Below are 23842 nucleotides of genomic sequence, written 5' to 3'. Positions count from 1 at the left end.
TACCTTGTATACTAAAAGACTATATGTGACATTTAATAGTGTTTTGCTTGCTTCCATGTGTGATCTATTCCTTGGGGTGAGCGCACACATACAAATCCATAGTCTAGGCTCTGATAGACAAGACTGGACAGCCCAAGATAATTTTATATCAATATTAAAAGCAGAGGAGTGATTTCAAACCTAAATTAGAATTCAACTGAAAATCTTTTAAGATGCACTTACAAATGCATTCCTAAGTAAGTTTGCATTTGTTGAGTCTCTAATTGTTTATAGGCAAAACCTTAAAAAGCACTTAAAAAACACTAAATACTAAATAGTAGATAAAAACGTCTAAATACTGTTATATACAAGTTATACCATACTGTAAGACTCTTCTATCATCAAAAATGTTCAGATTTTGGGTAATTATATCTTTGTGTTTTGACAAAATTAGTTATATAAAATCTTAAGAATAAAAACTTAAATAATATGATTTTCAAGGTAAGTTACATGAGATTTTCCAAGTATGTAAATTATTGATATGTATGTTCAATTCAGTTTAATTACAGAATCAAGACAAAGATTTGAATTAAGCCTTTTTCTTTACAGGAATGATATTCTTTTTCTACTAAGCTTACACAGATACAAAGTACTTTCAGTTAGTGTATTTATTAAGTGTCAGCTGAGAAGTAAGCTAAGTCTAAGGCTAAGCCTGAGGAGGACAACTGAACACAACACGTTTACTGCAACTTTTTTCTACATCTTTGTGAAAGGAATTGCTCAGTCAAGTTATCAAAAAAGAGACAGCTGGTAACTGGCCCAGACATCAGCAGTAGCATAGAGGCACTTGAAATAATCCTACTGTCTTAACAGACAATCAATCAAACTTTTAAATGAAAGAGACACAAACTTCGTGTTCATGGAAGAAGTATATGGCAGTTGTAGAAGTAGAATATAGCTCAGTTAAGCTTTGCTGATGCTAGTTATGACCTGACAAGTCTTCAAACTGGTACCAAAGTTGAAGAGCATTTCACGTCAAGCATATGGAATTATCATCATGCGAACTTGAGTTCTAAGAGGATTGAAGAATTCCTCACTGAGTTCCAGAGTGGTGAGGAAACAACTTACCCCAACTGCTTTCTGATGTCCTAACTACACACCAGTGACACCTACACAGTTCCAGCCCTGAGAAGTTATGTTGTTTGCCCTAGACTTTCCTTAGGTTGAGTTTTGTTTATTCTTCCCCACTACAGGGCAATAAACATAGGGTTTCATGAATCCTAGACAAACATGCCACTACTGAGTTATGGCCCCATCACTCAGAGTTTTAGAAGAGAGTTATACTGACGATGCAGTTTTAAAAAAAAATTCCCATATATACAATTAAAAAAACTGGAAACTTCACATTTTAACCAACTTGCACATGGCTGACAGTAGTGAGTAGAAACACAGTGGGGATTCAAAATCAGTCCTCAAATCCCTTCAACTCAAACACTGCCAGATACGCAACACAACAACAGCTACAACAACCAAACACAACTCAATAAAAGACAGTACTGAAGCACAGTCTGGAAGACCTGTACACACACACACACACACACACACACACACACACACACACACACACACACACACACACTCATTAGCTTAGATTATATTATTATACAGATCATATACTGTGTATTATAGCAAAGTTATCTCTCCTAAGCATGATTATTTTACTGTGGGAATGAAGGATAATATGTCTGCACCTGGGAGACACAAACTGATATATTCAGGGTAAAATTTAATGGTGACTGCAATACACACATTTTTAAATGTTCTGGAGGAAAAGAACAAACAAAACTGTGTATCTTTTAGAAAGGCAGAAGTGAGCCCACTAAGGTAAGCAAGGGTTGTTGAGGACTGCTGTGGATGATTAATAAATAAAACACTGATTGGCCAGTAGCTAGGCAGGAAGTATAGGTGGGGCAAGGAGAGAAAAGAATTCTGGGAACAGGAAGGCTGAGTCAGAGATACACTGCCAGCCGCCACCATGAAAAGCGAGATGCAAGGTACGGGTAAGCCATGAGCCATGTGGCAACTTGTAGACTAATAGACACGGGTTAATTTAAGATAGAAGAACTAGATAGCAAAAAGTCTGCCACGGCCATACAGTTTGTAAGCAATATAAGTCTCTCTGTGTTTACTTGGTTGGGTCTGAACAGCTGTGGGACTGGCAGATGAGAGAGATTTGTCCTGACCATGGGCCAGGTAGGAAAACTCTAGCTACAGAGGACAAACCTTTATGAAGAGACCAGAAGGTTAAGAAAAGCAAGAGCTTTTCATCACTGTGTTTACAAAGAGCAGCACACCCTGGGAAAACAGCTTTGGTGTACAATGGAGGGGGCAATGGAAGAAACATCGCCAGCATTTTGGGATTATCCTTCATCACTGGTCATGCTCTTGTGTCAACTAATTTTTACAGTATTCATTTTATTTGTCTTTGTTTTGTTTGGTAAAAAACACAGTAATTTGCTCAAAATGAAAGTAAGTAACAAGGGTAGAGGTCTGGTTTTCTAATGTGCTTTTCCTGGCATTTGACAGTGGCATGCCAGGTACCTTGTAGGAGATGGAAAACATCTAGATTAGTGTTTTCCCCCTGACTTTTCATGCTGTGCTTTCCAAGGGAGTAATTACCAGAATACACCTCTAGTTAAGAGACAGAAGACACAAAACTGGAGCTTCTCAAAAGAAACGCTTAACAGAAATAAAAATTACCATGCCTGCCAATTCTCATATTGCAAGAGCTTTTGATTTCCTGCCATACTTTATTAGCTATTAAGTACAGTGTCAACATTCTATCAATTGTAAAAGACCAAAAAAAAAAAAAAAAAAAAAAAAAAGACACTATGTCACAGTTCAAGGAAATTACAAATTAAAGCAGAAAAATATGGTATACTTTAAAACAACTATAACCATCGCAAACCATTTTAACCAGTTAGTGCAAATGGTACGTAAACAGAATACTTATATGTTTCATAACAGTCTCGGCTTACCTTTTTAATAGGTGACGTAGGGGTCCCCTGACTGGAAGACAGAGTAGGTGTTGTAACAGCTGCAGGAGCTGCTTGTGTGCTGGAAGTGTGAGCATTAGTTACAGAAGCCATTGGTTTTGTCTTATCTATTAAAAACAAACAAAACATTAAGAGTTGAGAGTCTACGGAATTAGGCTCCTGTGGCTCTTCCCTTATTACTATCCGTGTGTGTGTGTGTGTGTGTGTGTGTGTGTGTGTGTGTGTGTGTGTATTTAATGGTTCTATATCTGTTCACATGTGTGTGTGCACACAGAGGCCCAGAGTCAACATATGCAGTTCCTCAGTGAACCTGAGGCTTACCAACTCCAGCTAGTCTAGCTAGCTGGCTTCCCCAGGAATCTCCTGTCTCTGCTTCCTGAAGGCTGGCATCCCAAGCAGCCAGCATGCCTGCCTGGCTTTCCTATGGCCTCTGGAGCTCTGAATTCAGGTCCTTATGCTTTATCGGTTGAGCTATATCTCTCTAGCCCAGCTACAAGGTCTGAAAGGAGTTTCTAGAAGTCTGTCTTTAGGAATGCAGAACTTTAACTAACATTAAAAACAAACACTCAAGGGCACAAACAGGCCCTCACTTCAATAACTCTTAAAACTAGAGCAGTGGTTCTTAACGTGTGGGTCACAATCACTGGAAATATATTTTCCAAAGGTCTTAGGAACTGAAATGCCACTCAGCAGCAAATTAGTTATGAAAGAGCGGTGAAAATAAATTTATGGTTTGGGGTTCCTAAGACCATCGAAAATACATGTTTTGTGATGATCATGACCCAAAGGTTGAGAACTGCTGAACTAGAGGGAAAAATTGTAGGTAACATTTAAACTTTGAATGCTTAGCAATATTAGTAAAAAACCTACAATAGCCATAATTTTCTAATGGATAAGTAACTGTTATCCAAGATCATTATTCCACTAAATCTAAAAAAACTACTTCTGACAATTTATACTCATGTCAATATGGCTAAGTGTCCCAGAGAATATGATTTTCTTGACTGTAAGAAATCTGAAGTTAAATATGCACAATTTCATTTTTTTAGAATTAATGTACTTAGCTTACAAGGTGTCATTCAAAAAAACACCCATTGTCCCTATGTTTCAAGCACTGTTGTAGGCACTGAAGATAAATCAACCAATGAAAGTGTCAACTCTCCTAATTGCATTTTTCTCTCTATTAAGTAAACAATGACTCTTGTATTATAATACAGTTCTTACATATTTCTTGAGTGTACTATAAGAGTATAGACACAAACTAAAAGAAAACCTCATGATTGCCTTTTGGGAAGGAAGGATAGCTAGGTAGATGGTAAAGGAATACCTTAATTTTACTAAAAGGAAAATATGAAGTATAATTGAGCTTCAAAAGCTAATACATCTGAAATCTCAGTAGTTAAGAGCATGAATGTTTATTATATTGCACTTTGCCGTATCTTCAAATTTCTCAAAACCAACCAATTGTGCCATAGCCTCACAGGAGAGTAGCTTGTCTCAGCAGACCCTCCTTTCCTTGGGCACTTAAGGAGAATCTGGGAGGCTGACACAGCCAGCCTTCTAGGCTAACGAAGCACAGGACTCAGTAGCTGTGCTCTTGAACTGCTGGGAAGACGCTCAACTCTATCTGCACTGTCCTGTAGGGTCCTAGGACACTCTGAGAAGCCTCTACATCTTCTTCAAATCTGAACGCACATCAGCAAGAAGCAGAGGTGAGCCACAGCCTCCTGACAGGCAGGCAACAGTAAACTCCCAAGTTCCCAGACAGACACAGCAGGAATGAAGGAGCCAATCTGTACAAAAAGCTCATACCGCAGCCTGTTCCTGTGTTACTTCAAACTGCAAGAACAGTACAACCATAACGAATGTATGCATGCTTCTCATCTTACCAGCCTCCCCTTCCGACTCTGAGTCGTCCTCCTCGTCTTCCTCGCTGGAGCAGCTTGACTCATCCTTCTTCCCTTCTTCCTCCTCATCAGCCTTTTCTTGCTCCAGAGACTCGATGCGAGATGCATTTTTCTCTGGCTCAATAATCAGTGTTTCTTTGCTGTGAAAGGAAAACAAACTTCAACTGATTGTCAACATGAAAGGTTCAAATACATTACTATTTTCCCTCAGATCCACAAGAGTTGCTCCAGTGGCTACTGTTAGTCCATTCATTTTTTTTTTTTCTTGTTTTTTTGAGACAGGGTTTCTCTGTGTAGTTTTGGTGCCTGTCCTCAATCTCGCTCTGTAGACCAGGCTGGCCTTGAACTCACAGAGATCTGCCTGGCTCTGCCTCCTGAGTGCTGGGATTAAAGGCGTGCGCCACCACCGTCCAGTGTGTTATTCCATTCATAGCAGAAACGAAACCTTGCTTCATCATTTACTCACTTTTTAAAAGTCTTCTGTGGTTGATTATTTTCCATATTTGCTGTTGACTCAATTAGTGGAGATTTCTTATCCCGTTTTTCACTATGGAGCTTTATTCACAGTTGTGCAAAGGAAAGAAGGGTAACATTAATTAGCAAAGTACAGAGGACAAAGAGAAGGAAGTTATAAAAAATGACATCTTAAAAAGATTTAAATTTTAACTGCAAGAAAAAGCTTGAAAAACACTTGACAATTTAAATAAAACACAACAAACCCCAGAAATTCTAACCAGCAACAAAAAGAAAAATGTCAATCTTTCCATTTTCAGCTCACAGAAGTCAAGATCCACTGCCTTCTTAAGGTGGTTACTGACAGTAACTTACTTAGACTCTATCTCCTAGTTATGGAATCCCCTGCTTGTTTGGGACCTTCTATTTTAAATTCAAAGTTTACAGTCATATCTTTAAAGCATATTGTCTTAGGAAATTAGAAAAACATGTTCTAAGTACTCATTTTGTTAAAGACAAGACACAGAAACAGGCAACCAACAAAATGGGTGACACATCACCACCACCCCTATATTCTAAACCACTGTCATTTTGTGATTACTAGAGTAACTTTAAAATAGTGCTTGAAATTCAAAGCTTGGAGAATTCATTAATATAAGCAATTTTAGCAATCAAACATACCAGATTTTGTTTTTTTTGCAACTCTTCTAGATATCCTAAAATGTCTTCATCTGCTACATCAAAAGCTGTTTGGCCCTAGACAGGAGATGAAAAGTAGTAAAAAGTCAATAAATCATGAATTTTGATAAATATAAATACATCACAATTTTGAATAACTACAGAGAAATCTAGGTAACTGTGTGCACACACATTTCAGATTCATGTAAGTCTATAGGCACATGTGTGAGCACCCATGTGGAGCTCAGAGGGCAACATGAGATCTGCCCCATCCCTTTCTTACAGACAGGGTCTCTTACAGGTCCGGAACTCACCAAGTAAGCCAGGCTGGGCCAGTGAGCTCCAGCTCCCCCTGCCTCTGCTCCCCAGCACTGGGAATGAGAGCTCAGGCTACCACACCCAGCTTTTTATATGGGTTCTGGGGACTGAACTCAGGTCATAAGACTTGCAAGGGAAACACTTCAGTGATTTCGCTACCTCTCCAGTCCCTGGAAACATGTAACATAGAACTCCAATGACACGTGAGAACTCAGGTGAGAGAACAGCGGAACAGAATACCTTCTGCATGTTTTAGCACCAGAATGACTCAATGTTGTATATGGATTCAGTGTTTGAGAATATTTAGAGTTGTAACTTCTACAATTTTAGAAAACTTTCACCACCCTCAAGATAATAACCAAATCCTTTAGTGTCTCCCTATCTTTTTCCCATTTCTCGTAACCAAGGCAACCACTAACCTACCTTATATCTATGTATTTGCTTATGCTAGACATGTTATATGAGTCAAACTATACAATACTCCTTTAGATAGGTTTTTTTATATGTATATTTTATTATAGAGTTCTATGTATATATGTGTCTGTGTATATGCAGCTCTACTGTTTTCCATGCGCTGTAACATGAATCTATGGATGAAAATACATGCCAGTATATGTGTAATTATATATACTATTTTATGTGCATTGTTGTTTTGCCATGGGTGTTGGGTTCCCTGGAACTGGAATTACAGACAGTTGTGAGCTGCCATGTGGTTGCTGGGAATTGAACCCAGGTCCTCTGGAAGAGCAGTCAGTGCTCCCAACCTCTGAGCCATCTTGCCAGCCCCTAGACAGGTTTCTTTCACTTCATATGCTGCCGAGATTAATCGCAATAACGTATTACTAGTTCACTCTTTTTCACTGAAGAATGCAATTCTGACGCATGGTGACATCTTACTAATCTAAACCAACAACTGCTCATTTGCATTGCTTTTCTGCCTATGATATGAAGCACTACTTGGATGAAGAGCATGACTGTTCCCACAGAGGATCCAAGTTCAGTTCCTTGTGTTTACACTGGGTGACTGCCTCTAACTCCAGTCCTAGGGGATCTGATGCATCTGGCCTCCATTCTAGTGCACCTGCACTCAAGTATGAATACTCATAGATGGATGCACATACAAATAATTAAAATAATAAAGTCTCTAAAAAGACACTGCTATGAAGACTGTTGTACAGGTGTGTGTGTGTGTGTGTGTGTGTGTGTGTGTGTGTGTGTGTGTGTGTGTGTGTATTGTATGTGTGGGGGGCAATTTCCATGTTAAAAGTGAAATTAATGAGTCATGTGGTAACTCTAGGTTTTGAGGCCTTTTAATTTGATTATTTCCTAAAAAGTAAAATGTTTGTGTGCATGTGCATGCGTGTGCTTATTCAGCAGCCTCAAGTATTGCTTAGTTTAAAAATTAGTTCAAAGGAACACTGCCAGTGTATTTGTATTCCCTGTGGAAAAACACTCAGTGTTTTAAAAAGTCACCTTTCTCTACCAAACCAAGGGGTAAAATTCTAGCATCTCTCCTGCCCCATTTCAGTTGTAAGCAGTAAAAGCTAAGAATTAAATTGACTTAAAACAAAACAAAACAAAACCCAAACCAAGATCTGTTATAAAATAACTTGTTCAGAATTTTAAAGGCAGAAATACCAGTTTTGATATATTGTACTCTCTGTACAATTAGCTCTAAAATGTTTGAAGCTCTACATTTTAATGCAATTCGTATTTTTAAAAATCATGTCTTATGTTCAGATTAACTCACTGATTTCTTAAAAACTTACCAACCCTTATGAATAAAATCCCATCACGAATTTTATGAATTGTAATTACATTTGTGCAGCAGTTAAATGAAAAGGGAAGAATTTCCCTTTTTAATAGTTAGAAACCGGGTTACCTTACTAACCTTTCTTTTCATTGTCTCCCTTGATTAATGAGTCTACTTTGCAAACTGCAGCTGACAGAAAATGAAAACTAAAGTAAAGTGCGGGCTATAAACAGAGAAAAATTCAATGTAAACAGCATCCCACCACCACCTATGAACATCCATCCTTCAGTAACACAAGCATGAGCTCCATGCAGTCTGTAAGACACTAGGGAGCTCAGCGAAGCCTGACCATGACGAGACTCGCAGCAGCATCACGTTCCATGGCTTTACTCATGGGATACAAGCACAGGAAGGCACAGCTTCCTCAGGGAAAGCAGCTGCATACAACTAAGAAGGACACAGTGATAAGACGACACCGGGAAGTAAGAACGTGTCAAACTAAAACAACAAAGCAAGCTGCTTGACAAATCAGCTCAATATGCCTATTAATTAGCAAAGCCACAGTGCTGTCAAGGCCATGGTTTGAATCCAATGTCAGGCTCTTCATTTTTTTTCTCACTTGTTCTAAATGAACTGTATTTGCAGACATATTTAAGTCTTTAGAACTACCAGTGAAGTAGTTCCAAAAATTGTTCTTATTTCAGTGTTCAGCTGGGAAAGCCCGAGTGGTAACTGGCTAAGGTCATGGAGGGAAGAGAGAGGATGTGGGGATAGAACCCAGGTCTGTACTGCGGCAATTATGATGTGACTTCACAGCAACTAAGAATGAGGGCAGGCAGGATAATGATGGAAAACAAATACCCATGCCATTAGCAGCAGAAATACTTAAACTTGTATGACATCAAGCTAATAACATGTTCTAATCATTGTGCATTGACAGAAACAAAGAAGAGGCAATAGGTACAGTCTAGTAAAACAATTATTTTAATAAGCCAACAAAGCAAAATAAAAACTTTTATATTTAAAAATCAATATTAAGAGTTAAAATGATAAATGTTTTATAGTTTGCAGACAAGTTAAAAAGTTGAGAAAAAACTTCTACTCTTAGAACATCATTTCCATGTAGACTTTTATAAACTTTATAGGATTTGTACATTTTCTATATTATTTCCATTATCATATTTTCATTAAAAAAAAAACTTTCATGTATGGTGTGACATGTATATGCATGTTGGTATGTATGTGGGCCCTGAATCATGTTCTCTACACTTAATTCATATAAACATTCATAATACTTTAAGAGCATTTACTTGATGTCTTAAAGAAAACAAGAACTCATGAACTGACTGGGTCTGGAGAGATGGCTCAGAGGCTAAAAGCTCCAACTGCTCTAACAAGGGAAACAAGTTTAAGTCCCAGAGCCCACGTGGTGACTCACAACCATCCTTAGCTCCAGTTCTTGAAGATCCAACCTCTTCTGGCCTTTTGGGCATTTTATATACATGGTGCACAGAGACACACGCAGGCAAAACACCCATATGCATAAAGTAAAAATAAATCTTAAAGTACTAATGAACGAATGAAAGAACATGATAAATTCATATAGCAGCTCACACAGTTGACACAAAATGATATGCTCTAATTAAACATAAGATATGTCAAGTAGGGAGGCTTACATCTATAATCCTGGCATTAGAAAGTCTATGGTAGAAGAATCAAGAGTTTGAGGTCAGCCTGGACTACACACTGAGTTGAGGATAACTTTGAACTATTATAGCAAGTACTTTCCCCAAAAGAAAAAGGATCCCGGATTGGTGCCACATGCCTTTAATCCCAGCACTCAGGAGGCAGAGGCAGGCAGAACTCTGTGAGTTCAAGGCCGGCCTGGTCTACACAGTGTGTTCCAGGACAGCTAGGGCTATGTAAAAACCCTGTTTCAAAAAAAAACAAATGGGGTGGGGGAAGCAAACAGAAACAGCTTGACATACTGTTTTTAAGAGTAGTCAGTAAAAACCAAAAGGACTGTTGAGAAATGGCCCAGCATAAAAGCATTCCTTGCCAAGCCGGGCTGTGGTGGCACATGCCTTTAATCTCAGCACTCGGGAGGCAGAGGCAGGCGGATCTCTGTTTGAGGCCAGCCTGGGTCACAGACTGAGTTCCAGGACAGCCAGGTTTGCACAGAGAAACACTGTCTCCAAAAAAAAAAAAAAAAAAAAAAAAAAGAAACACAACACAAAACAAAAAGCCCTTGCTGCCTGCATTCCATTCCCAGCATATAGGCATGCTGGCCTATAGCCATTGTAACCGTCCAGTTCCAGGATCTAAAGCCTTTTCGGACCTATGCAGGTACCAGGCATGTATGTGGTGCACATACATGCATGCAAGCAAAATACTTACACACATATAAAAAAGATGAAATAAAATAAAACAAAAAACAGAGAAGACAGCTGGACCCACATAGGAAAGTTACATAACTACTGATTTTTTTAAAAAATAAACAAACCTAAAAATTATGACTAAATATGGCATAAAAACATTTAGAATTCTGTCTACCTTATGTCTATTAAAATGTTTTTAAAGTCTTGCATTTTAAAAGAAATTTTATTAAGATAAAGGTTTAAATATTTTAAATAATTCTTCTCATATAGATTATATATGTGTCTCAGAGAATATCAACCCGGTCAGGGAAACAGCATATTCATACTCAGAAGTTACAGTCTTTTTGGAAAACTGTTTCCATCAATTAAAAAACTACCTTCTAGTCGTTTTTGGAAGTCACTATTACTAAATAAACCAATTATCAGCAATAACCACGTGAGTGAGTAAGTGGCCTATAAGATACTCGAAGTTGGATTGCAGACCAGAGCTCAGACAACATAGAGCACATACTTTAAGCTTTCAACTGTGAATACGTGAAACCTGTTTACCAACATGGAGTAGGAGACTAGCTAGCAAGAATACTGCTGTCGCTGACATCATTTGAAAGGGAAAAGTGATCTAAGAAACCTGGTGACTTGAATCTGCATGTTTTTGTAAAAATATGATGTACAACATTTATTTTCTCCCTCATTTCCTTTATCCAATTATGGCTCATTAAGTAAATCATCTACCCATGGAACTGTTTTCCTGTAAATGTTGTATCTCAATAATCTCGTTTCAGTATCCACTATCACTTGGCTACCGTGAGCAGGCTAGTAAGATTATCATCAGGTACCTGGGGCAGTGTAAGCCTGTAATCTCAGTACACGGGAAGTGGAAGCAGGAGGTAAGTTCAACACAAACCTCAGCCACATACAGAATTCAAGGTCAGCCTTATGTGAGACCCTGTCTCAAAACAAACAAGCCCAAGCCTTAAAGACAATCAGCCAAAAAGAACGAGAAACACCATGGTACACTGTTTCAACTTCTACTGACAGCGGCAAACACTTACACAGACACATAATTAATTTATGAGTACCTAAGAATATAGTAGTGATGCAAGTACTCAAATGTTCTGTATATGTACGACAGTATGATTACTCAAGGAATCCTAACTTCCTTTTCTGCAGAACAGAGACAAACACCTCATTCGGAAGCCAAAACAACTTAAACATTAATAAATGAATTCCTGATAGACAGCAGATAAAGGTCACATAATTCAAAAACTTGAATTATCATATTGAGATTAGAATTTTGTTTCTAGTGTTAAAATGTTTAAAAGGCCTACCACTTTGTTGACCATGTCCATATCACACAGATTGTCCACTAAAATTCGACATGCTTCTTCTTTACCCCAATGAGCTGCAGCATGAAGAGGTGTCCAGCCATCATAATCTTTAATATTAACATCATAGCCTGCCTGTATTAAAAGTCTAAAGAAATTACAGTGAATTAGATAATCATTAAAATCTAGAAATTAACAAACATGATCAATAGCCTTCTACCATGCAATTTAACCACAATTTACAATTTAATTCTTTTCAGACTTCCAATTCTTCCTCCTCTTAATGAATTAACTAGGGCAAATAGAAAGTAATTTAGAGAAGACACTCAAGTCTTTGCCACAATGAGGTTTTAATTAATTCTAATCATTTTAACTCTTATAGTTTGATATGACACTGATTAATTCTTGTTAGTATCACTTGCAAGTGAAAGTTTTCATGAAAAGCCCAGTTTCAAGGGTAAGATTAAGCACAATGGACCAATCTGTACATAAAGCTTATTTGCTGCAAGAGCTATCTTTAGATGTCCAGATGATACATCATCTCAGGCCAAATGTGGCCTAAAAATATACCAGAATCCAAGAAGCTTGTTCTGTAATGCTTAGTTGCTTTGTATTTGAGGAAATGGTTCATGGAAGCTTTGTGAACCTTTATGATCTGCTACAAAAAATTTCAAAAGAAACTGATAATCTGTTAGGAACAAACAAAGCGAAACACATATTTCAAGGGTATTGAGTCTTATATTTTGCAGCAGAAAGCAGATAGTTCAATCACTAAGAAGCTATAAAATAGGAATAAATTTTAATATAATGCATAGTTACATAAATTAGCATGCCCTTTTAACTGCATAGTGACATCAACCTTTGTTTTATTCAGACATCATGTTCACATAATGAACCTATAAGTTGCACATAGCACAGCCCCACACACAGGCAAACGATGCTTTACATCAGAAATCTAGTATACTTTTACCTGACTTTCCAAGATGGTGAGCTTGAGAAGGGCTTCTTTTTACCTACAGGAGGTGGTAGTGACAGCTAATATATAATCCTCTCTACTTGTTTACTGTTAAGAAGTGATGGTTATATGTAAATGTTCACATGTAATCACTGCACTTAGGTGGCTGAGGCAGGATGACTGCTGCTAGCCTGGGTTACAGAGTGAGGTTGTGTAAAACAAGCCAAAACGTAAGAAATATAACCCAGCCTATTTATTGATAATATCTAGCTACAGCAGCTATTTCCAAATTGTGCTCAGTAACAAAGCCATGCTAAACACTTGCTTTAATAAAAAATATTCTCCAGGTCAACTGTAGTACAGCGCCGTAGGGCTCTGTCTATCCAAATATATTTTGCTGGTTTTGAGACTATCTTGCTATATACGACAAGCCAATGGTGAACCTGTCTCCATTTCTTAAGTGGAGGAAATATAGGCGTGTGCCACTGTGTCTGCCGGCCTGCCTGCCTGCCTGGCTATCTATACCCCTCCATCCCTAATTTTACATACAGGATATCTGCACAAAAATAACCCTTATTATAATGATTCTATATGCTTCTTATAATGCTGCCTGGCTCTTGTCTGCAGACCAGTATTTAAAAGCAATGATCTGAAGAGCAGGCTAACAGATGTAAACAGACCTCTACTACTGTATGTATGATCAGAATTTGTATTAATAAGAAGGAAAAATAACACTAGACTATTAGATAATAAAAACATATCCTCATTAGGAAATATGAACTTTAACGATGTCAATCTCTTGAGCAACATAAAATTATAAACACTTGGGAGTGGGTGTAGAGGGAAGACTGAAGCAGGAAAATACATCTTCAACAAACATGGTTCTCTAAATGTGCCAGGTCCTATGAGGACACTTGGAAAAACAAAGAAAGAAAGAAAACAGACAAAAATTAAAAGAAGAAAAAGAGAAGAAGAAAGAAAGGAAAACAAAAGCACCTATACTCAAAGAGCTCCTCTGACGGACAGCAAAATGGGAAACGGCAAACCAGCCCCAGGGCAGGCGGCAGAGGAGGAAAGGCACCTGACCCGAACCGAAAGGAGCCGTGCATGTGAACAGGGAGAGAAAGCAGAAGACTCCCCTTGGAAGAGGTGTCTTCTTTACCAGACTCATTGTTTTTACTTATTCATGTAAGTACCAAACACACCCACACACCCACTCACTACAGCCCACACCACATACACAAACATACACGCGCGTGCGTGCACACATACACACACTACAGACCACACCACATACATGAACACACACACACTACAGACCACACCACATACAGACACACACAATACACATACCCATGCTACAGACCACACCACATACACAAACACACACACATATACAAACATACACGCACACACACACTACAGACCATACCACATACAAACACGCACATTTACACACACACACACACTACATACACAAATGTGCACACACACACACTACAGACCATACCAATACACAAATGTACACATATACACAAACACACACACATGAACACACACACAAGAATACAAAAGGAGGATATTTTCCCAAGCTGAACATTGATAATTAGTTTTACTTTACATGGTTTTAACAAAACTATAGATTTTGACAACTCTATGGAGAAATTTCATCTACAAATCTAATTTTTAATTTAATACTTATTTCTTCACTTGATTTTGACATTTCATAATAACCCTAGTATTCATTCTATAATACAAAAGAAATTTTCTCATTTATGTTTTAAATGCTACAGAGTCTTCCATGGAAATTATGTACCATGATTATGACGCCATTCTTCTACCCTTATTACAAATTGTTGCCGGCACATATCTTTCTTCTTAAGTGGATGAAAATACCTGTAAAAAAATTCCTAGAGGTAGGTAAAATTACCTGCTGGGGTAAAGAATAATTATTATTTGGTTGGTAACTCACTATGTTCATATCACTTATTAATGGGGTTGGAAAAATACAGAAAAGTTTTAGATTAGAAAGAAACAGGTAAGGACAAGAAAACAAACTAAGCACTTTACTATTCTAAGAGAGACCTACGTTACTGAGGGTGAAATGGTCAGGAAGTCTGGGAAGGGCTCCTTCATTGTTTTTATTCAGAGGATGTTAGACACACACAGACACAGACACACAGACAGACAGACAGACACACACACACACAACACACACAACACACACACACACACACACACACACGCGCATGCACGCACGCACTCACGCGCGCACACACACTCTCTGCTGCAAGGAAATTAGTCGACCAACATACAGTCTTATATAGTCACGATGTTTATGGATTAATATTTAACATTATAGTATTAGCAAACTGAATTCTAGTGTTTCTATATAAAAAGAAAACTATTAACATATTGTTTTTATTCTCAACATCTAGTCAATATGGGAGTCTTCAACGACTCTATGATATGTTACCTATCAGCCTGACAGGTAACATAATGGTTGGCTGACACTTAAATCCATTTTATGAGAAAATTATAACTGAAACAAACAAAAATACCAGAGAACAGAAATACTGAAAAATTTTTAGATTTGAGGAAGAACTTTAGAAACAAAAGCAATTTTATTCAAGGTCATCGTTTTCCCTCCTGAGAACAAACATTCATACAGTCGGCTTCAAAATAATGTTGGCACGTATGTTAAGAGAGTGAGTAACGAGAGACTCCGTCAAGAGTGATACGCACTTCAAAACTTCGGTGTAGCCCTTGGCGGCCGCCACGTGGAGCGCGGTGCCCCCGGACTTGGCGTGCCGGACGTCACTGATGTGGCCGCTGTTTAACCACTGCCTCGCGTCTCGGAGCATTATCCGCTCCTCCTCCTTTCGAGCCGCTTCTATGTCAACGCCTGGTGGGGAAAAAGCATGTATGTTTTCATTCTTGTTACTGGACAACAGCAATAAGATGAAAAAATTCACATTTAAATGAAAACTAACAATTAAACCATGGTTTTGAAAAATGGCTACTGGTTATTGAAAAAAAGAATGTGAAATACAATAGATCTTGAACTCAGAGATTCACCTGCCTCTGCTACGTGTTACCACATTCTCAGGACATATATTTATACCTCCCGAGCTCTGCTCTGCACGAGTCAGCTGGCCCAGGCTTCTCTGCCGTGTGGAGGAGTGTAAATGCAGAATCAAACCCTCAACGGCCCTCTTTTCTCTAACACCCTTTCTTTTCAGCACAGCGTGTTCTCCATACCATCAGTACTGTTTACTTCCAGAGAAAGGCTTTCATGATAAGTATGATAAGCACTGCATTTGGCTAACATGATAAAAGGGGGATAAATGTAAAAAACAAATACGATTTTCTCATTCCAATCCTCAAAGAGCTCCATACCTTGAGGGAAAAATTAAATTAGGTGAAATTCCTAAATGATCTTATCTTGTCTTATGGCTTCAATTAATGGTTACTTAATAAATGACACATGACAATTTACTTATAAATTATAAATAAGCACTGTATTCCAGAAGACTGAGCTTATCAAAAGTAAAGATAGTCTCTTATTTTATAACTCCATCATCTGGAGAATATAGGAAATAAGTTTAGTGGTAAGGAAATAGTTTCTGAGGGAACAAATAAATGAATAAAAAATAGGACAATGCTTCTTATCTCCTTTAGCTAATATATTTTCATAATCTATATCCAAATATGCAACTGTCTGGTTAGGATCTTTCCATCCATCCATCCATCCATCCATCCATCCATCCATCCATCCATCCATCCATCCATCCACCCACCCACCCACCCACCCTCCTCTCCAGCCTGGTATGTACTGAGTGCCTGCTATGAGTACTTTATGAGAAGTGAAGCTGCTTTTATTTATAAAGCAGAAAATGTTACATCCGTGAAGAAAAATAAAACAGGACAAAAATGACTGTGATTAATGAGGAGCTATTCTACAGGCTGGTAAAGAACAGCATCTAATTAAAATGACATTAAAGCAAGAAATATATCAAGTGATGCCACATCATCGTTTGGGAAAGAGGGAATGAAGTACCACTTGGCTTCCGGGTGGGAACCTACACAGAATGTTCTCTTTACAGAGGATGTCAGGCTTTCTTTAGAGGACAGTGAACTGTGTGACCCAATCATCTTAATTTAGAAGCATCACTATGCTGAACCGTGAAGACAGCCGTACTGAACAGCCGTACAGTATGGAGGCGACTACACCTTTCACTGGAGTGGTTGTCGTAGAGGCAGTGAAGCACCTCCTTCTGGATGCTTCATGATCCAGCAACAGGATCTGCTCTTGGTCTCGACAGATATTAATTTGGACACAGAAGAAAACAATGTCATACACACAAAATAGTAAAATATATTAAAAATAGAACTGATTTCATTTGGTGGCAGGGCCAGATAAAATAATGTAGTTTCATATGCACAATTGTCCTGCCTCATACAAACTTGGTTAGAGATGTTAAGATCAGTTGCATATCAGCTTAAGAAGCAAAAAAATAGGAAAAGAAATAATGTAGTGGAACACTGGCATGTGTATCTCAAACTCAGTAGTAAAAGCTTAGCAACTTCTGGGAACTAACCTGTTGCTGCGTGTGTATTTCTACACCACGTATGAGTTTATCCAGAACCTTGGCAGTCACTGTCCCTTTACCATATCCCTATTCTCCACTCAGTTAGTTAACAGATTCTGAGGTGCCATCTCCGAGACTGTCCTCTGACAGTTCCTATCACTAGTTCACTTGACACTGTACTTTGATCATTCACTTAACTCATTCCTTCCTTCCAGTTCAATACTCCTACCACTGCCAGACTAGAATAGCCCAAATTTGGTCATTTCATCTCTCTAGAATTTGTCAATGGCTGAACATTTCTTAGATGACTTGCATTTTAAACTTCATCTCTAGTCTTCCTCTTCTATTTTCAGTCGGTGGGAACAATCTGGATCTCCACCTAGGTTCCCAAGTGCATCATGCTATTTAAGCAATTATCTCCAACACAGATCATATCCTCATTTTGCTTGCTTGGAAAATTACCACTTCCCAGGATACAGCTCTTTTTAGAATTTTTTTTCTACTTTCACTATCTTAAAACATTCAGACTCTTACTTTGGTGTTTATTTATCTTTATCCAATTACAAAGCAATTACTCCCTTGTTGTACAGCAGTCTCCTTGGAATTGAAGCATTCTTCCAGGAGGCTCAGGAGGTGAGCAAAATGTCACGGTATCTGAGAAAGCAGAAACTTGTAAGATTCTCAAAAGTCCCTCCCCAGCATTACAGAAGTAAACAACTACTGAAGGAGGAGACTGACGAGCTGGGAAAGGAGAGTGCAGACTGATGGAGCTGCCTGCAGACTGTGCAGCCAGCTCCAAGGACACAGCTTTCAGTTCACTGCCACTCTTGTTAGCAAGACGGCTTCTCAGCGATCCAGCTGCACTGGAGTCCTCCGGACTCCCTCCCCCATACACCTGTCAGAAATGCCAATACAAGCTCCCTGGCTCTCCTAGCCACTCACTGGTACAGTTCTTACTTCAGTCTGTCAGGGGAAGTAGAAAAGTGTGTGTTGTATCACCCTGGGAAGAAAGTTCCTCACTTAACATCCCTTCTGCCTCCAAATCTTGCCAAAGCAATCCAAGTTTAAGGTATGCTGTAGAGGAAACATTTTGAAAACCCAGCTTATGGAAAGATAGAAAAGAAAAATCCTTCTCATGTTTTATGTGCATGGGTGTTTTACCTGCATATGTGTACCACCTGTGTGATGGGTACCCATGGAGGTCAGAAGAGGATGTTGGATCCTTTAGAACTGGAGTTATAGATGGTTGTGACTATCATGTGGGTACCGAGAACTGAACCCAGGACCTCGGGAAGAGCAACTAGTGCTCTTAACCACTGAGCCATCTGTCCAGATCTCTCTTTCTTTGTTCTTAAATTTTTTTTAAAAATGCAACTAATGTTTAGTTCATCAAAATCTAAAACAAAACTATCAATAAGTCATGTAATTTATGTTAGTAGACTTGTTTTTAAATTTCAGAGCTTTGATAAACTAACTAGTGATGCTGAGAAAGCCCTAATTTATTTGGCTATTAGTATGATAGCTTAAGAACTAGAAGTGAACCCAGACTGGCTGAGACTGAACCTGACTTGGTACTCACTAGCCATGGGAAAAGCATGCATGCTCTGCTTCAGATTATTCATTCGTGACATGAGGAAATTATAGTACCTACCTGACAGGGTTATTTTGAAAATTAACATATATAAAGCTTTAGATCAGGAACAAACACAAAGATGTTAGCAATTAGCACCAGCTCTAAAACGGATTCTGCTTTTCTTTTATTGCCTTATCGTCTAAGGGTATCTACTTAACAGGTCCTTCACTCATCTGCTATAGTTCTAACACTTTTTAACAACGCAAATAGAAGAGAAAACTAGGATATATTAAAGTGATTAGACTATCAACTGTCATAGCAAGTTACAAAAAAATGCAGCCAAATCTCTCAGGCATAATCAAGAACCAATTTGGTTAGCTAACATTAAAAACACTTCTTTGTGCCCAAATCAATTTACTTAAGCATAACTACTTACTACTCAAATATAGTAGAATAAGAAAGCAAAAGGCAGGCACTCAGGAGGCTTAGACAGGAGTATCTGAATTTAAGGCCAGATTGGGCTACCTACCAAGTGAGTTATAGGCTGGCATGAGCTACATAACAAGATCCCTCTTTAAAAAGGCAAAGGCGAAGAATTATTTAACAACTTCAAGTGGGGCTGGAGAGATGGCTTAGCTGTTAGGTGGTACTTGGCTGGCATGGTGCAATGCTAGTGCAGGGAAGGCAGAGACAGAGGAGTCCCCCAGGCTCCACAACCAGTCAGCCTTCTTTCTTCTTTGTAATGTTTTATATTTCAGATAGGGCGGAACTCAGCACTGTCTGGAACTCATGTTCTAGGTTCCTTCTGCTGTTTTCCGTGTCCTGACATGATAAGCCTGTACTGCCAAGTCCATGTGTACCTATACTTATCGTCAATAACTGCTAATGTTATATAAAAAGCAGGATGAAAAGATTTACTTTATTTAAAGAATTACCATTATTTGACAGAAAATTACAGCTTTCCATCTGAATACTCATCATGGCAAAAGAGATGATAAATTTTTCTTAACTGAATATGGCAGCACACATGTGTAATCCTAGTACTCAGGAGTCGGGGGCAGAATTGTGAGCTTGAGGCAACCTGGGCCACAGGGCAAGGCCCTTATCTCAAAGAAGCAAAACAACAACAGAAAGGTTATGTACTATGCATCTCTTCTTTCAGATTCTTCAACTCTAGAAATCCCATGGAAGAAACACTCACCCAGAGCATGGACACCTAAAGCTGCGTGTCCCTGTTTTATAACTGTTTTCTAATGTGTGTTATTTCTTCTGGGCTCTGGCTGCCTTTTATAATCCTCTACTTCAGCTGTTCAAATTATTTCCTCAGAAATGGAATAAGCTTACATGCCCTTCAACAGATGAACAGAGAACGAAAATATGGTATCTATACACAACGGAATTTTATTTAACTGTACGAACAGTGACATTATGAAATTTACAGGGAAACGGGCAGATCTGGAAATTATATTCAGCTCTGATGCACCCTAGATTCAGAATAGCAAACATGACCACATGCTCTCTCTCACGTGTGGATCCGGCCCCATTCTTCCAGATGTCCTATGTACAGGATGGGTCATGACACCGTGAGAGGGAGGGGCACTTTAGGCAGGAGTATGGGAGAGGTAACAGAAGAACACGACGAGTGAAGGGGCAGAGAGTGTAAGTGGGTGTGGGGGATCGAAACAAAAGGTATGAAGTGCCGTAATGAAACCCACTGCTCTGTGTCTTAATTAAAATACATCCCCTCAGTTTTCATGCCTGTTTATTTCCAACAAACCAGTAGTCACAGGATTTCTCTAATCCTAAGGAACAAGAAGATTCCATTTTCCAGAGTTTTATCTAATTTCTATTCCTTTATAATCTTTATCGTCTACTTCCTGATGAACCATACTTCAGCATAAGCCAACTCTTTAAAACAACACCACATATCTTTCCTCAATTATTTATTTAACTCTAGTATAACAGTTTTGATAATACCTGTATGATCATAGTAATTTTATAGATACAGTTTAAATTAAAAAATTTATGGCAAAATACATATAAAAGTTGTCATCTTGAATATTGTTTGTCTGCTGTTTTGCAGCAGTGAGAACTGAGCCCAGAATGTTTGATATACTAAGAGAATACTATCACTAACTACACTTCCATTTCCTTTTTGGCTTAAAATTATGATTTTTTAAAAATTCAAGTATAACTGATACAAGGCACACATTGTGTGTACAATTGGGAACGTTTTAATAGATACACACATTTACAGAATCATTACCACAATCAAGTTAAAGAACAAAAGTTTATCACTCAAACTTCTTCACGTTCACTCTAATTCTCCCTCTTGCCACTGGTGATCTTACCCAATAGTAGGCAACCACTCATCTGCAGCTTGCTTGTACTTTTGAGAATTCTGTAAGATGGAATCCTACAGCATGGATTGATTCTATCTAGTTTCTCTCCTTCCCAATAACTGGTATGTGGCCATGCTACAGGTACCTCTGACCTTCCTTTGAAAAGAAATATACTGAAGTATTCTATTTAGTTAGCTGGAAAAAAAAATAGTTAAAATTGTCAACCTATTCATAATTTTTAAAAAGCCTGGAGCCATTGCAGTAGAGAAATTACAGTTTATGGTATAATGTGTATCACTACCAAAGCACATAGGCAACACCCTTGAAGATCTGATAGTTATATGCTTTCATTATTTTACAATGTGTAAGTTCAAACATAAGAAAAGTTACCTGAACGCTATTGGAAATTTCCATTATATCTTATAATCTTCCTTACATATACAGACTTAAAATAGCTTCGCATGTCTTTTCAACTTAAGGAAGGTTATGCATTTGACAGGAACTTGAAAATATACCATTCTCCTGGACTAGTGATCTGTGAGTGAGCTCTGATTCTCATATTGCTTGGCAGCAACAGCAAACTGCAGGTCCTAGCCATACACCCACATGGGTCACCTTAACCAATTTGAACAAGTATTCCATGAGGGAAGTATATTAACAACTATATAATGAACCCTGACCTCCTTCTTATCACAAGACTGAAATTCTGTATCCATTGAACAACTCTCAGACCTTGTTCAGCACCTTTCTCCTCTTGACACAGGTTATCCCAGGGCGGTCAACGAGGGCTTGGAACTCAAAATCCTTTGGCATTCTGCCTCACGGTTACTAGTTTTCAGGAATGTGCCCACACCCGGCTCTCCTTTCTCCACCTTTGACTACTCCAGGTCCATCATCTAGGTGGGATGACACAGTGCTTGTCCTTCTTCGTAGCTTATGTCACCCCATACAGTCTCTCCCAGGCTTTCTAGCATGTCAGAAGGCCCTTCTTCTTAAGGCTTAACAACAGCCTGCTCTTCGTTGATCAGTCTCTTCATCAGTAGACCCTTGGTTTATTTCCACCTTTTGGTTATTGTGAACAATGCTGCTACAAACATGAGTATACATCTATTTTTAGGGACTCTCTTGTTTTTGGACATATCTCCAGAAGCAGCATTGCAATATCCTATTATATATGTGCTTTAAAAATTCCTTCAAGAGATAACCTCATATTCTATTTATAGTATACGGTTCAGTATTCTTAGAAAATCCGCTGTTGTGCAATTGTTACTACAATCAATTCTGTAATCCCCATCATTCCTAGAAACAGCTCTGTACTCATTAGCAACCATTCTCTATCACAGAGGTACCTCTTACCATGTATCTCCACCCTGTATCTCGCTCCAAATTCACATATTCAACCGCCTGAATATCTAACAGGCAAAACAAACTTAGCATGTTTAAATGATCTTCTAAAACATAATTCTCACAATCTTCCTATCTCAAATAGAAACTTAATCCATTTAATCGCTCATTTAAAGATCTCGGATTCCTTCTTTCTTACATTTCCTTTATCTTATCACTCAATACTATTCTTGGCCAGCTATCAAACTATACTCATAATCCTCTGATGTAGACATGATGACAAATACTTGTAATTAAAGCATTTAGGAGGCTGAGGCAGGATTGCTGCAAATTTAAGGTCAATCTAGGATACACAGCAAAACCCTGTTTCATCCTGCGATTACTACATATACGTACACACACACATACACACCCCTTCTAATCACTTAATCTACACCCAACTCATGTCTAAGCTCACTGTATCTAGATTATCACAATTATTTCCTAAATATCACACTTCACCCCTTCCCTTCAATCTACTCCTGGCCTAACAACCAGAAACTTCTAAATATCACATCCCATTCGCCCTTTGCCTCGATCCCTCCAACAAACAGCTTCCTAACTTACTAGTACTAAAAGCTAGACTCTGTAGGACCCATGGCCTGCTGCTACTACTGCCCAACTTCGGCTAGTAATTTTATTTTGTCCTGCCACACTGATGGTGCTCGTCCTCTTGGGGGAGCTTTGGTTACACCAGGCACCTTCTCACCCTTCCATTCTTGCTTCCTTTGTCCACATGCTCTTTTTCCAGATTCACATGACTCATTCTCTACCCTCATGCAGAGCTCAGCTCAAATGCTCCTGTCAGCAGGCATTTATGGCCATCTTGTTCAAATTTGCAAGGTGACCCATTTATCTTGTATGTCCTTTTGCCTGCTACTTCACTCTCAAGTTATTCTATATACTTTTATGGCCACGTCTTATGATACATACTCAATTTTGAAAACATTATAAAGAGAGAGGAATAATTTATAAAAAACCAAACAAACAGACAAATAGCTCTGGACATGTCCTCTTTGTATTACCTTGCCGATTAACCTCATTTTGAAGCAGCTCTTCCATTGCCTCCTCCTCTGCAATATCTAAAGGTGTGTCTCCTTCACTGTTGACAGCTCCTACATGTGCTCCTTGACCAATCAAAAACCTGGAA

The 23842-nt window shown here is 38.5% G+C and overlaps 1 protein-coding gene across 14 annotated transcripts in view; it reads right to left on the bottom strand.

Annotated features, from left to right (window-relative positions):
• Positions 1-23842, bottom strand: part of Ppp1r12a (protein phosphatase 1 regulatory subunit 12A) — a 109342-nt gene that overhangs the window by 33047 nt on the left and 52453 nt on the right. For all 14 annotated transcript variants that reach the window (XM_042263370.2, XM_076553873.1, XM_076553871.1 and 11 more), the window contains exons 3-9: positions 23718-23836; positions 15548-15707; positions 11851-11995; positions 6077-6151; positions 5409-5497; positions 4925-5082; positions 3018-3142 (exon numbers count right to left, since the gene is read on the bottom strand). In XM_042263370.2, the coding sequence (XP_042119304.2) occupies positions 3018-3142; positions 4925-5082; positions 5409-5497; positions 6077-6151; positions 11851-11995; positions 15548-15707; positions 23718-23836 (871 nt within the window). The remainder of the gene's footprint in view (positions 1-3017; positions 3143-4924; positions 5083-5408; positions 5498-6076; positions 6152-11850; positions 11996-15547; positions 15708-23717; positions 23837-23842) is intronic.

Source organism: Peromyscus maniculatus, chromosome 18 (genome assembly GCF_049852395.1).
Source record: "Peromyscus maniculatus bairdii isolate BWxNUB_F1_BW_parent chromosome 18, HU_Pman_BW_mat_3.1, whole genome shotgun sequence".
NCBI classification, from domain to species: Eukaryota; Metazoa; Chordata; class Mammalia; order Rodentia; family Cricetidae; genus Peromyscus; species Peromyscus maniculatus.
Note: the sequence above shows the minus strand (reverse complement) of the source record. Positions and strands in the feature narration are given on the sequence as shown.